At 40.5% G+C, this 15,277-nt stretch overlaps 2 protein-coding genes across 5 annotated transcripts in view; both read left to right on the top strand.

The window, feature by feature from the left end:
- The first annotated feature begins 843 nt into the window (after positions 1-843).
- On the top strand, positions 844-4,529 carry LOC102781569 (uncharacterized). Its single transcript, XM_006795768.3, has 5 exons — positions 844-1,211; positions 1,309-1,365; positions 1,480-1,628; positions 3,793-3,906; positions 4,159-4,529. The coding sequence occupies exons 1-5, from the start codon at positions 974-976 to the stop codon at positions 4,318-4,320; spliced, it is 720 nt and encodes a 239-aa protein (XP_006795831.2). The 5' UTR covers positions 844-973; the 3' UTR covers positions 4,321-4,529.
- Positions 4,530-7,704: 3,175 nt separating this feature from the next.
- bicd1a (BICD cargo adaptor 1a) overlaps positions 7,705-15,277 on the top strand; it is a 32,010-nt gene continuing 24,437 nt past the window's right edge. For all 4 annotated transcript variants that reach the window (XM_087842836.1, XM_087842838.1, XM_087842837.1 and 1 more), the window contains exon 1: positions 7,705-8,011. In XM_087842836.1, the coding sequence (XP_087698962.1) occupies positions 7,796-8,011 (216 nt within the window). In that variant the 5' untranslated portion in view covers positions 7,705-7,795. The remainder of the gene's footprint in view (positions 8,012-15,277) is intronic.

Here is a 15,277-nt window from a genome sequence, read left to right as displayed (position 1 = left end):
AACGGTTTATTGACTGTAATCTATCTACTGTAACTAGAAACAGGTGTTTCCAGTACCCCAGTCTGCGCTGCTTCTATTTTGATCGTATTTTATACATAAATAATAAGTAGCTGAAATCCCTCCTACAAGACGAACTTAGCAGTCATAAATGTTGTTAAATAAACTTGAACTTCAGCTCTGATACAATACACATTAAGACCCTTAAATTCATTATTATATTCAGAGAATTACAAGCAGGTTCACTGAGAGGTCGGTACCACTAGATGGAGACAGACCATGTCTACACTCTGCAGCTCAGTGCTTTCTTTTTTGAGTTGAACTAAAGTGTCAGAGTGCATACAGAGGCCAAGGTGATAAAGATTACCTGTGCAATAAATCGGGCGATAAGAAAGAGAAGCAATGATTTTAAATTTGTTTATGGTGAAATTTTATCAAGGTGATAATCAAGCTGCAGATTTAGTGTTCAAATCTACCTACAAAACAGGAATCTGGTGTCCTGCTGATTCTGCTGAAGGAAATAAAGACTCAGAGCAAACTGAACTACTCAGTTCTATCGTGCTAACATCGTGCTAACATTGTGCTAACATCGTGATAACAACCAGATGCCATTATCTGGAGAATTAATTGAGCACAAACGTTAAATTAATAGCTTAAATATGAAAGATTAAAACTTTGAATGCTGGATGCTGAATGTTTCAAAAGTATGCTGTGGCATAATGCAGTAGCTCCTCCTCTTTATGATCATGTGACGCAGGTCAAACACTTGCTCACAGAAGTGGGAGGACACTCATGTGTTCTCATCTTGTAAAGCATTGAGTGTAACAAAGATCCCAGACAGAAGAAGTCAGACATCAAGGGATTTCTATTCTATTTCTATTCATTTTGTTTTTACTGAAAGAGCCTGACAGAGCACAAGGAATATTTTGTATCTTTTAAACTGGTGACCAAGACCTGACTATAAAAGGAACATATAATGACAGATGAGCTGACGGTTGGCGATAAAATGATGGAAATATGGAAGAGAGGAGACACAAAAAAAGAGTTATCCCAAATAGATAAAGGAATGGAATCTCAGCCGAGGAATAAAATACTGCATTCAATTGAAGAAATTCTGAAAAGGCCCTCATGTGTCAGAAAAGAGAATGAAGTACATCGGAACTGGTCTGTCATCAGAGAAAACAGCCAAGTATATAACCAGCATCCATGTACAGGTATGTTTTTTAGCCTTACTGTAAAAAATACTGGTTCAAATATTGTCAGAACGTGTGTGTTCTCCTTTTGATGTTGAAATTTTCACTCTGTCAATAGAAGCTCAGAATATTCGACTACATGAAGAGGCTCCAAAAGCTGCAGGAGACTGCAAGAGTGCGTAATATGTTTATATATGAGTAGAAAAATCAATTAAAAGGATGATTCAAGAATGAATCAGTTTGAAATTGAACCACTTCTTTACTATCATATGTTTCTGTCTGCTCACAGGTCAAAGAAGAAAGAGGCAAACCAGGGTCACTTTTACACCATTCCAGGTGCAGGAGCTCGAGAAGGTTTTCCAGCAAACTCATTATCCAGATATTAGCACCAGAGACCAGTTAGCCTCTCGCCTGCAGCTGACAGAGAGCCGAATACAGGTGGGATACATGTTGTTTGGTTTGGTTTTATTTTCCAACTTAAAAAGTGAGATTTTTTAATACTGGCCACATAAACAGAGTAATATTATTATTGGCGCTACGTTGGTATCAGTCACTACTTTGTTATTTCCATTTGATCAAATCAGCAAGCTCCAAACACTCCAACTGTCAGACTGATTGCACTAAGAGTCCATCCATCCATTCTCTTCAGCTTATCCTTATCAGGGTCGCGGGGTGGCTGGAGCCTGTCCCAGGTGTTTCAGGGTGAGGTCGTGTCCAAATTCATGGGCTGCATCCTCCTGAGGCCGCATTTGTAGACCGATTACGTCACAGCAACGCGCCGAAGGCTGTCCAAATTCGTAGACTCCTCCGAATGCAGCCGACAAATGCGTCCTCCTTTTCCCCGAATTTGAAGGATGGGTCGGGTGTGTCCTACCATATCCCAGAATTCATAGCGCGGCCCAGCTAAACTCCAGTTTCCAACAATGGCGGCCGCTACTAAGTTTTAAAATTACTCATACTAATCTTTCTGGGTCACAAAATAATCTTTTAACATATTTTCAGGCGAGAAAGTAGCTGTGTAAACATCAAATATCTGCTCGGTTTATCAAGATATCGCATATTTGCAAAAGTGCTTCGACGTTTTCGGAGACGTCTGCTACCCACCAGCTCGATAGGTAGCCGGGAGCTCGAGGGTCACTGATGCGGCCGAGAACGGCACAACTCCCGGCACATCATTTTCAGATCACCGCGGACTTTCGCTACTCGGGTTAAACGTAATATATAAGTCACTTAGACAACCTAAAAATGTTATTGTTGGGCTTTTTTCAGTGTTTTGTTTGTTCGTGAGTAAATCGGCTTGGCTGAGATTAAAGTTATTAGATTAGATTTGATAAAATAAAACTTTATTAATCCACCGGGTGGATTCCTCCTTGGTTTTTACACAGCTGACTAAACGTCAAATAGAAAACTGATTAAACAGAAGTATGAGACGGTCCAGAATTTACGCCAGTGTCCTGTTATATTTTAGATAGCAAGGAGCAGACGGCTGAGACAGCGGTGACGCTAATCAGAAGGCTAGACCGTCCAATTTCCCCAGCCGTTTACTTCCGGGGTGTTGTGCCAAAAAGTGATTGTCTGCCAAAAACTGATTTCCAGTGTTTCTGTGTATTTTTTATGTGTAATATCTTTACGTATGTTCGCAAATAGACTTCGGTGAACAGGGGATACAAAGGGGTTACATAAAGAATTAAAAAATTATCTGTTTTTTAAGTATCTTTACAACTTGTACTTACATTATAACCAATCCGGTCCTTTATCCCCACTTAAAATATTTTTACAGAACTATTGTAATATTTGCTGCCATTTCTGCTGTCCTGTTGGGCAACTTACTCTTACAAAATACATTTTTAATGTTAATTAGATTTTTTTTACTGCATAAATAAAGGTTATATAAAAGTCACTGCCAAAAACTAATTGCGGCTTCTATCTTGTTACACAAATGTTGTTTGTGGCTCAAGATGACTTTATGTCATCCATAAGGGATGCATTTGACATATGTTTAACATATTATTGCCCAACAAGTTACTTATAGCACTTTAAATATGAGCAATCGCTTTTTGGCAAATACCGGAAATCAGTTTTTGGCAGACAATCACTTTTTGGCACAACCTACCTGACCTTCTGAGGACCCGGCCCACGTAGACCGCGAAGGCCGGGTCCTCAGGAGGATGCAGCCCATGAATTTGGACACGACAGTCACACCTGTGGGCGACTTAGACTCATCAGTTAACCTAATCCCAGTAACTGTGTGTCTTTGCACATCAGTGGAGAGACAATAATGGTCTTTGGACAGAATTCTTGCACAAGCCAAAACCTCAAATGATTAATGATAAGGTGAGACGGGATCAGAGCACACATTTAAAATCATTAGCTCCAAACTGAAACACTGTTTTTTATTTTATAAAAACGTTTTGAATCATTGTTAGTTTTAGATGTGATGTAGGCGTTTTTATTACAATACAAAATCCCCCGAGACTCCTTTTATTGTGAACTGGTTCATTGTAGGTAAATTAACTGCATTAACTTTTCTTCATACTTGTATTAGTATTATTGAAGTTTAATTTATTATTCTAAATAAATGGGCATTGTGTGTGTTGTTCAGATTTGGTTCCAGAACCGCAGGGCCAAATGGAGGAAGGTTGAAACACTCAGAGACATAGAGCTGATCACCAGGCAGCGCTTACTTTCGACCAATCTTCACCGGCTTTATTATGAGGTAATTTGACATATATGTTTGTAAAATGTGTATATTTATTATTCTCACATATGTTCTGTTATAAGGCTTCCCTCATATTCCCAACGCAAATGAAACACACAGCTTAGACATATTTAAACAATAAAATGTTTATGATATTATAAAGTCTTTAAATACAGCGTGACTTTCTTAGTAACTGAGCCATCGATGAGGTTCATAAGTAGAATATCTTGGTTATTCCTGTGAGATAAACATCTTTCTCTGCTCTCACAGAAGCCCCAGCTGCAAGCAATGTGCTGCCTGCCCTGCTGTTTACCAAAACCTCTTCAATCAAGGCTGTATTTCAGCTCATCAACAACACCGGCTGTGCTGAGCGCCGCACATTCTCCTGGTCACAGGACTCCCTATTTTAAAATGCTGGGAACAGAACGATAGCACCTTCACTAATTCTGCGCAACAATTTTTTTTACATTGTTTTTAATTACACGAGGCAAAGAAAAAAGTTTGAGATGATGTTAAAACGTAAACACGAATCTGTAAAATACTGTAGCGGTGTATTTTGCTTTTAATGTGTCACACTGTGTGAAGCTGAAATAAAAGCACTGATCCTTTTTTTTTATTTCAATAAAGCTGATTGCTTCAAACGTTCTGATGTCTTTCTTCGAAATAAAAGTCCTTGTGATTAGTCTGTACTGATGTATTTGTACAGATCAAGGTTTGAGGGCGTCCTGTACCGTGATATACTTCTTGGTAGAGAGAGCCGTGTCACTGTTACTGTGCAGCAAAGCGTTTGGCTGTGTTTTTTTTTCATGACACGATTTTTTCTTGTCGCAGATAAGATACAGCTTTGCCGTGACCTGTTCATCTGTTTGACTTTCTGACAACCTCTCCTTATCTTAATTTGGGCTTGTAACTTGAGGTTATTGGCAGGTCAGATTTAGACAACATGTGGGATCAAAGGAGAAATACAGAGTGAATCATTACTGTATACTGGGGCTATAGAGCTATATAAATAATTGTGTTCTAGGCGAACTTAAAGAGTGAAAAGTTTTGATTCATTCTTGTTCCTTTGCTGAGCAAATGTTACATATTTATATTAAGTTTTGTTCTTCCTTTAACGACTTGTGCTCACCAGTCACCTTGAAACCTGCTGCGTGCGACAATTCCAGGTTTTTCTGAGAAGTGTTACATAGGCCAGTTCTCAAATAATTACCAATTATAAGAGAGATAACACAGCGTCGCCTTCGCTATCAATTCAATAATTTACTTGACAGGGTCATAACTGATTACATTTAACAGGGCTCTGAGTATGGCTAAACTTTTCACCCTGGCCTTATCTTACTTTATTGCATTTGTTTGCTGTAAGATAAACCACACTGGTGGCTGCATGGGAGGGATTACAGTAAGGGGACAAAAATAGTTGTTGGAAAGAGAAAAAACAACAACCTTGAGAACCTCATAATCGTACTTTTATTGGATTTTGTTATTGCAATTCCAAACTGGCATCTTACATTTCCTAAAAGGCTGAAATAATTCCTGGGAAACCTTAGTTACTGATACCAGACAGGTTATCTTATGCCAAATAGCTGTTGCAATGTTTTACATCGAATGTTAGTTTATTGTTCACATTTGATCTCAATTTATTATTTTATACTTTGTCACTATTCTTCCATTAAACTTTTATTGTCTCAGTTAGAAAGGATCCACATAGATTAGCTGTACCTGCTTACTTTGAGAGTAAGATCTTTTCCATATAGTTTGGAGACTTTACTGGCCACGAGTGCCATAAAGGAATCAACACAGGAAGAGATTACCCAATACAGGGTTGTACACCATTTTCCTTTTTTTTTTTTTGTGTCCCATTTGGATCTTTAACCATCAGAATTGTTGTCTTAAGTCCAAGAAAGATGCCAAGCGGATTTATTTTACCAAGTGGATCATCATGGCCTTGCCATATTGGTCCATTTGATTGACCTTTATTATAATTATGTGTTTATTTTATTTTTGGTTGCTACAAATGGGACAGACATGACTGGGGGATAGGACAGGGAGAAAGAATGACAGAAAGAGAGGGAGAGAAAGAAAACCAGAGGGGAGAAGAGACGGTGAGAAAGGGGGGAAGAAAGAAAGAAAAACAAATAAAACACCTGGATCACCTGTATGGAGAAAAAAAAACAGAAGAGAAAGAAAACAAAAAAAGAGCAACATAATAAAAACAGCACCATCACAATAAACTAGCTAGCAGTAGATAGCAGTAGATCCTGAATATTAAACGCTATTGTGCAGCATGCAAGATAGACAGCGCACAATGTGCTTTGAGGTAGCAGCCAAGAAAGGTGTAGTCCGCGTCTGTGTACACCTGTGTGCACACCTGTGTGAACACCTGTGTGGATCAGCACGCTTGTATTCCAAAGGTTTCTCCATGTAACGATCTGCTAGGGAGTGTGGGGAGCCATAGCCCCGCCCCCAGGGTATGAAGCAGGTATGGAGGAGATCCAGGCCCCAGATATCCAGAGGCCCCAGAGTACGAGGACCCGAGGAGGACCACCAAAAGGGGGGGGACCGTGCCACCCTCCTGGGGAGAGCTGAGTAGAGCCCCAAACGAGAGGTCACCCAGCAGCTAGGGAGCAGAGGCCAGAGGGGGTTGCAGTGGCGTGCCCGCGGGCTCTGCCGGCAGCCAGCTGTGCCAGAGAGGACCGAGCTTCAGGCCCAGAGGCCAGAGGGCACCCCACACCCCGGAAGGGGCCCAGCCGGGCCACAGGCGCCAGGCCCCGCCAATCGGCCACCAGGAGTGACATACATACATGAGCACCCAGCCCCAGACGACAAGAACCACCAACACACCAACGTCTGAGGGCATCAGCCACCGGCAGGGAGTGTGGTGAGTGGAGATAGGCCTCCGTACTTTGGAGGGCCTGAGATGTACCCAGAGAGGTCGAGTCTAAGACCCAACCTGACATATAGACACAGACGAACAGGCGCATTCCCACCCCCATATACACAACCAAATACTAACACCATTTTTCCTTTCACCTTAAATATATCGCAGTCTTTGCAACTGTGAGAAAAACTTCTTTCACTAAGGCACTAACTTGCATCAGGACCCCTGTCTGGTATAAAAACCATATTGATGTCAGTAAAAACTATTTTTTAAAGACACAAATAACTTTTATGGTATAAACACACCCTGAGAGTGATATTAAACACTAAATTATATATATATTTTAGTGTTTCCTGTTATATCTGCAGTGAGACTTTACTATATATATACAAGTAGTTTGATTAAACTTTTTATTAGATTATAAAAATAAACAACTGATTATATGACATAAAAGATTATAAATTGCACCTACCTGGTTGATAAAGATTTCAAAATTCACCAGTTTTTGGTTAAATTTTTTCATATACGAATTTATTATTATTTATTTCCATAAGAAAACGTAATGTAATCATTAAAACATTTAAAAAGCAGAAGGCATCAATGTTACTCAGTAACATTTACGTTTGCGCACGCTCAGATGGGAAGCAATACACCAGAGTAACCGACAGATGGCGCCCCTGCACCCATGAATAAGCAAAATTGATGCTCTCAGTTTTGCTGTGTGTCAAACAGAAGACACCACTGACCTGATTTTATTCTGTCATTTATTTAAAGCTCGTTTTTCTTATCAGCTAACACAGATTTATTTTTGTTGTTGTTGTTTTTACTTTGTGCTTCGTTCCCAGTCGCCTCTGCAGCTGGCTCTCAGTGGAGAGGAGGGGTGGGGGGCGGATATTCATCATCTCGCAGCCTCCGCCCGCCTATCTGGCTCATCTGCCTCTGTCCAAAGCGGTGGAGAGACGGGGGGAACCGCAGACAGACAGGGGGACATAAAGCTTGGAGGCGCAGCGAAAGCGAGAGAGAGGGGCGATGGCCGCTGGTGCAGGATGCGGGGAATCGGTGGATCAGTACCGGGCCGAGGTGGAGCGGCTCGCCCAGGAACTGGCCGAGGCGAACCGGGAAAAGATCAGGGCTGCGGAGTGCGGTTTAGCTGTCCTGGAGGAGAATCAGGCGCTGAAGCAGAAGTATACAGAGCTAGAGACCGAACAAGAGATCCTCAGGAAGGAGTTGGAGCAGTTACAAGAGGTAAGAGGAGAGGATGGGGCAGCGATTCTATTTATTTATTTGTTTTCATTCTGTAGGGAGGGGAAAGCACTGCAGTCAGGTGTGTGACTCGCTTGCATCTCAATTGAGTGACGCTCAGCGGGTATCTATAAACCTGTTTGACGCCCAGAGGCAGAGTGGGGGCGGCAGTTTATCAGGGCTTTCAAAAAGAGCAATAGTTTAATGCAACTTAAATACGATGCAATTGATGATCCTCCAGCTGGAAAATGTGCAACACTGTATGAATAAATTGCTTTATGAATAAATTATAATGTAAAATGCTGTTTGTGCAGCACTGAGCATTACAGTGTCGGAATTGCAAGCACACAGTGACAGTCCACTTCAGCTCCCACAACAGGGAGTTTCTTTGTTTTCGGATCCCTTCCATAAGAAGAGTCATTAGGGAATTTCAGGGACTCTTTTAGGACCTTTTATTTTTTTGCTTAGATGTTTCTTGAGGGTATTTCACTGCAGGCCATATGGTGCTTCAATAATCAACTGGTCTGAATTATAAGAGATAAAGTCACATTAAAATCCAAGATCTTTTAAGGTAGGTGTCGACCTGGCTAATGACTGCAGGGTGTCGAGTTACTCAGTGCATACATGTAGCAAGAGGCAGATGCTGACAGGGCTCCCTGGTCCAAGGTCGCCTATGGAAATTGCTGACCATTGGAAGAAGGAGTTGAAGGCTGGTTACGCTGTGAGTGCTTGTGAGTGTCCGTGGCATCGAGATAGGCCCCATCATTATTTACATGGACTCATCTATTATCACTTGAACATCAGTTGCTTTGGTCGAACATTTAAGTCATCGAGTCACAAGAAAGCTGCTTGAGAAACTGTTAAGATGATGTGTTTCTTCTGTTAGGCTGTCAAATAACTTTTAATACCCTGTTTATTTTTTCTGAAAGCAAATAATCGAGGACTGTCAGAATGCATCATGTGTTACAGGTAATCTTTTTGATATGTTTAGGGTGTTAGCGAAATCTTTCAAAGGTAGCCAACAGCTCTGGTCAAAGTAATTGTCTGAATTCTTCTTTTTATTGTTTCAGTTTTTCACATAAGAATCATTTTGATTCTGGTTCACGTGTAGAACATTTGAAATAAACCTCTAAAAGTCCACATTCATCCTACACATCAGTGACTCTTTCTTGTGCAACTAGCTCACCAAATATAGCCAAATAAAAAAGTCATTAAGCATCACTTATCACATTGCATTTTGCATGCTTAATTGTATTTATACTTTGTTCCTCGTACCCTTTTGTTCCACTGCTTAGCTTAACATTTCGGTTTGACACGCATGCAGAATCTGAACGATCTTAGTGCAGATAACAGCACAGCAAGAAAGCTGAGGAGACAGCGTGATACAGCCAGCAGCTCAGCAGTGTCAAGCTGATAACTCACACTTATGGATTACAGAGGGATGGGTATTATGATGGGCTATGGTGTTGAATATGCTGAGAAAGAAAGGATAACGGAGAAGAAATATAAAGACATGGCCGTGTTTTAAGAGGAAGAAGAACTGACTTTGGGAGAGGAAGTTGCCTCTAAAAAATAAATTAAGCACGTCAACTGTTTTTAAGCAGTAGTGTAGGCAGCTGCTCATACATTATTCATCCTTTTAGTTTTCATATTTGTAGTAAAACTTTGATTTTAACTGAAAAAGAACATCAGGTCAGCAAAAAACCACCAACCACTCCTCAGTGTTGTGGTCTGCTCACATCTGCTTGCCTGTATGATTGACTTCTCGCTTGACAGAGGCAACATTTTCTGTATGTGATATTGCTTCAGCAGAAAAAAACCTCACCTCTGGGATCCTGTGTGTCTGCTGCACACTTCTATGAATAAGAGACCAAATGGCAGAGTGCAAACCTGCCACTTCAATAACATCACATCTGCTCTCCCCGTACTCGGGAGAGGCGCAAAATAAAAGGGTGCAGAAAGTCCAGAGAGAAACTGAAATTGCTTCTGGGATTAAGTGGAATGGAATATATAATTACAGCGAAAGGTAGACACCTTTTTTTATTTCAGATTACAATCTTTTTCTTCAGTGGTATTGTTTGTATTACATTGTTCTATATTTTTCAGCAACAACTGACAAAAGACTACTTTATCACACTTGTAGAAACAAAGAACAAATGCCTGAAGTGTGGATTTGTTATCCAGATGCCACACAGATCATATGTCTGCATGTGTGTATGTCCAAGCTGCCCAGATTTGCATGCATGTTCCTACCGTGTTTGCATACGTTCTGCAGGCACACATACGGCAGCGCTGTGTGCTCAGGTTGTTTGCCCTCAATCCAGGTCCCAGCTGGTGGGGAGACGCTGGTTCGAGCGCTGCTCGTGCTGCACATCCAGCTCACAAACTAAACACGTGGAGAAACCTATGCAAGACACAAGTACCTCAGCTACTGTAACACTAATTTGGGCTTGTTTTACAAAAAGTGTGTATCTGTGTGAGTATCTGGCTGTGCAATGAACCACAAGGACCTGGATATGGAAAGTCATGATGTGACGTGACGCATCAGCATCCTCCACGCAAATAAGTCAAACAGTCTTTGTGCGTACAATCATGCACAAAAACGTATTTTTTAGGTTTTTGTTGTTGTTTTTGATGATGATGATACTGTTGCTTTTTCAGAAATAACTGCAATTGCATCTCTTTGCTATCTGCAGGGTCCAAGAGCATGTCTTGGCACTGAATACATATTTTATTTTATTTTTGTCCACTGTTTATCTATACATTTTCCCCTCACCCAGCTCCGTCTCTCCCTCCCCGTCTCAGTGTTTGCCTCACGACCCAATCAGCCGTTCCTTCCTTGTTTCTCTGTGTGTATGCGCTGTATGTCTCTGGATAGCTGCCTAAGCAGTGACAGAGACATCACTACCCTGTGGCTCTGGCTTGTTAGCGCTATCTCTGGGCAGATCAACCTCAGGAAGGACACATAGTAGGAGGCAGAAGGAGGAGGATGCCACTGCAGAGCAGAATAAGTTCCATCATGTTAGTGAGGTTAGATGCTTTCTAGTGATTCACGCTGTCAGCAAAGCTTGAATTTACCTTTAAGAAGTAATAATTATTTATTTTGTTTAGTTAATTAAAAATGCTTGACATGTTTCGAACACCTTGGATCTGAGGAAGCATGTGAAACCAAAGTTAGCAATTTCAGCTGCTTTCATAAGTCATCTTTTGGGTCTTTCGGATCAGAAGCTTGCAGAAGAAATGACATTTGTGATAAGTTGGGAACGGGCAGTTCACAGGTCAGTTTGCTCCCTCTGCTTTGGGCCATGAAAAATGCCAGCTGAGATCTGTGTCAAAGACTTCACATGGTAATTTGAAAGACCAAAAAAGAAAAGCTGAGTCACGATTCATCAGATCAAAGTGGAATTTCCTAATCAGATAAGTAGAACGTAATGCTAAAAGACTGGGCACTGCACTCCCTTCTCCTGTAAGGTTTAAGCCTCATCATCAGACATTTTAACAACTTGTTTGCGTTGTGTTGCACAAGCACAGTCAGCTAAGATACAGCCAGCATCAAACAGAAATGAAAGGAAGTCTTTTGTATGATGTGCACTTTACTTTTAGACAGAACAAAAAAGGAGACAATGGGCGAGATTTTAGCAACTGCTCGCATGTTATAAAAGTGTGTTACTGTTAAATTACTCCAGTTATCAGTTATGTCTACTGGCTGTTAAGCTAATGGGGGGGGTGATAATATGTAGGTTGCAAAATGGTCCAAAAATACTCCAGCTCGTGCGTTTTTCAAAGGTACACAAGGTGAAACTTTGCTTTACATTTGGCCTGAACACACCATCACAGCTGTTTATAGCTTTCCTGTCCATGACACCTGTGAGGGGGGATTTTATAGCAGCCCTGTTTAAATTGTATTCAAATCGGTAAATCGTCTATTTAAGTTGTATTTCATTATAAGGGGTGTGGCCACTAAAGGTTGGCGTAGTTTCTTCATCTTGTTCTACTGGAAGGGCTGTTCAGCTTTGTATACAGCCTGTTTATCATCTGCCAACGTTAGCATACCATCTAATATGTCAGTGAATTATGGATTCATCTTGTTATCTAACCAGTGCTAGTGTTAGCTGATACCTCCCCAGCTCTACAGTTAGTGCATATTTGGTTTAAAGAAAAGAGGAAGAAGATGAAAAGGATGGCAGAAACCTGAACCCAAGGCTTCAAAAACGTAGTCCACAATCACGTGAATGATTTCACTATGACTGGAATCTTTGGATATTTAAGGATTTCTTAAATCATAAAATGTATCCAGAGGAAAGAAGCTGAAGAAGAGCAGAAGCTTACTGAACAAGAATGCACAGGTTTATCTAGGGCTGCTCAATTAATCGAATTTTAATCTCGATTACGATCTGGGCTTTCAACGATCATTAAAAATGACTGAGCCGATTATTAGCCCCTCCCTCGTGCTTTACTCTCGCGCTGCTCCGTGTGGCAAATCGAGCGCACCTCTCTGCATTTCGAACACGTGTCACAACAATTAAGAGCAGCGGTCTCCAACCTTTTTTGCCCCACGGACCGGTTTATGCCTGACAATATTTTCATGGACCGGCCTTTAAGGTGTCGCGGATAAACACAACAAATAAAACTAGTACCGGTACCGAAAAAAAGAAGATTTATTCATAACACACGTGAAAAGACCCAGGAAAACCGAGTAAACGATAAAAACGATAACAAAATAACGCTGAAAACCGATAAAAACCCTGAAAACTATACATTTCACACCTGAGCCTCAACTCTCGCGGCCCGGTACCAAACGACTCACGGACCGGTACCGGTCCGAGGCCCGGGGGTTGGGGACCGCTGATTAAGAGGACCCGAGGGAAGCTCGGAAAGCTAAGCAGAAGTTATTTGGAGAGGAGAGTGACTGCTGTTGGTTGAAAAGAGGTAAAAAAAACTTGAGTGGTGTGGAAACATTATTGGTTCATGAGTCAGACGTGGATCAAGTAGACACAGTGTGTAAACTTTGCTACAGTGTCGTAGCTGCACCACAGAGCAACACTGCAAAGTTCACTAAACATAGATGTTTACATTTTTCATTTGTTTCTTATATTGCAAACATTTGCACTGTTATCAGGATTTGCACACTATTTTATATTATTTTTGACAATCTTTAAAGTCATTATTCAACACATTGTTATTGTTAAATAAATATCGTCAAATAATCGAGATCTCAGTGAAAATAATCGTGATTATCATTTTTGCCATAATCGAGCAGCCCTAGGTTTATCTGTCTTTCTCAAAGAAGCATGAGAAAGAGCTGGACTGTATAATTATGTGTTTCTTTTGAAATCCTATTGGCTGTTATCAAAGATGATCAACTGTAAAAAACAGTATTATATCCATTTTATTTTAACATCATGAAACACTGAATCTAATTAATATATAAGTTAGTATAAGAACACTGTATGACTGTTGCTTCATTCTCACCTGCTTAATTTGTACCTATAGTAGGCGGGGCTAACCCTGACCTCAAAGCGCTTTATAAGTGTCGTGTGATTTCTAAATATTCACGAGCTTTGTGTTTGCATGGATTCCTGTAGCTTACAGTGGACGATACCTAAACTGAGCTGCAATTTCCCGAGTTTGAATCTGGGTAGGGACACGTGTCATATCACAGCTTATTGTCTCATTTCCATAATTTGTGCCTCGTCACCTTTCTCCTCCATCTTCATGCCTGTGACCTGCAAATTGATCTCAGTGTGCCATCTCGGAGAATGTCCCAATTTCTAAAAAGCATTTGAAGAGGGAGAAGGGAAAGAAATCGAGGATGAGAATAAGAGGAGGGAAAGGGGGAATACTGTACTATCGATTGTACTTGTTTAGTTTAGATTTAGTTTATTTCGGTACTTACTCGTCTCTAGAGCCTTGTGTTTAGTTTTACTTCCCCCATCTGTCTAATTATCTTTGATTACCATCAGAGATGGACGCGTTACTGTAATCCGATTACTTTTTTCAAGTAACGAGTAAAGTAAGGGATTACTATTGCAAAAACGGTAATCAGATTACCGTTACTTTCCCGTAGGAACGCTGCGTTACTGCGTTACTAAAACCGTGATTTTTTGCAAGAATGTCTCATGACAGTGACGTAAGCGAGTGCGACGTTCGTGACAACAGCTGTGTGCAGATCAACAATGGATCATATATCGAGTGCAGAGAGAGTATGAGCGTGCAGCGTTTAAAGCGTGGAAGTACTGACCTTACTTTGAGTTTGATTCCATAAAAAGTGACAAAAACATTAGTGTCCGTTGTGCGTGGGAAGAAAACTTCTTTTTACAGCGAAAAAACCCCTAAACTTCCGAACAAGCACCGAGTAGCTACGACGTAATGGGAAACTCACAGAGAAACTCGCGGATTCTTCCACTGACCGCTGCACACCTGCACCAGGGTAACCCTCCGCCTACCCCACTCCTGCTTTACAGGTGAAAATAGAGCAAAAGGACCGCTAGTCTTTGACTTTATTTATTTTCTGCTGTGTTTTACTTGCATCTATTTGAAAGACTGAGTGTAAACACACAAAAAATTATTTTATGTGAAGGAATGTTCAGAAAATAGGTTTAAATATTAAACTAATTTCTTCCAGTCAGAGAATGGTGCATATAATTAAATGTTTGCTTGATGCATAAAGTTAAAAGATTAAAACTAATAAAACAAGTTTTAAAAAGAGACTTTTCCATTTGATTACATTATGTATGATGATTATGTAGAAAAAGTAGAATTGGGCTGAAAGATCTATCACTTTATCACCTATTCAGGTTGTAAATTGTGTTTTTAAAGTAACTAAGTAACTAAGTAATTAATTACTTTTGAAAATAAGTAATCAGTAAAGTAACGGGATTACTTTTTTGGGGAAGTAATCAGTAATTAGTTACTGATTACTTTGTGTTCCCCACATTCTTTGTTGCAGCACTGGCTGTTTGTGTGCCTTTGGATGAGCTTGTACATCAGACTGAATAAATATCTCACTCTCTCCTCTGCATTTGAGTCCTAGCTCCACATCAGATGACTGAAACAGTTTCTTGAAGGATTTGCACAACTTAATGTGATATGCTGTCAGTCAACAATCGTGTGTGAGAAATGTTTTAGAATGAGCGACCACCACCAAGGTTCAAATGTGCTGTTTCTTAAGCAGACATGGAACAGTGTAATCTGACTACATTCAAGATGAAGAGTCACTTTTTCCCTGCTGTGCACATCTGGCTTTTTTAAATTAGTACTGTCACTCTA

The sequence above is a fragment of the Neolamprologus brichardi genome, chromosome 7 (assembly GCF_056152115.1).
Source record: "Neolamprologus brichardi isolate AB-2024 chromosome 7, ASM5615211v1, whole genome shotgun sequence".
NCBI classification, from domain to species: domain Eukaryota; kingdom Metazoa; phylum Chordata; class Actinopteri; order Cichliformes; family Cichlidae; genus Neolamprologus; species Neolamprologus brichardi.
Note: the sequence above shows the minus strand (reverse complement) of the source record. Positions and strands in the feature narration are given on the sequence as shown.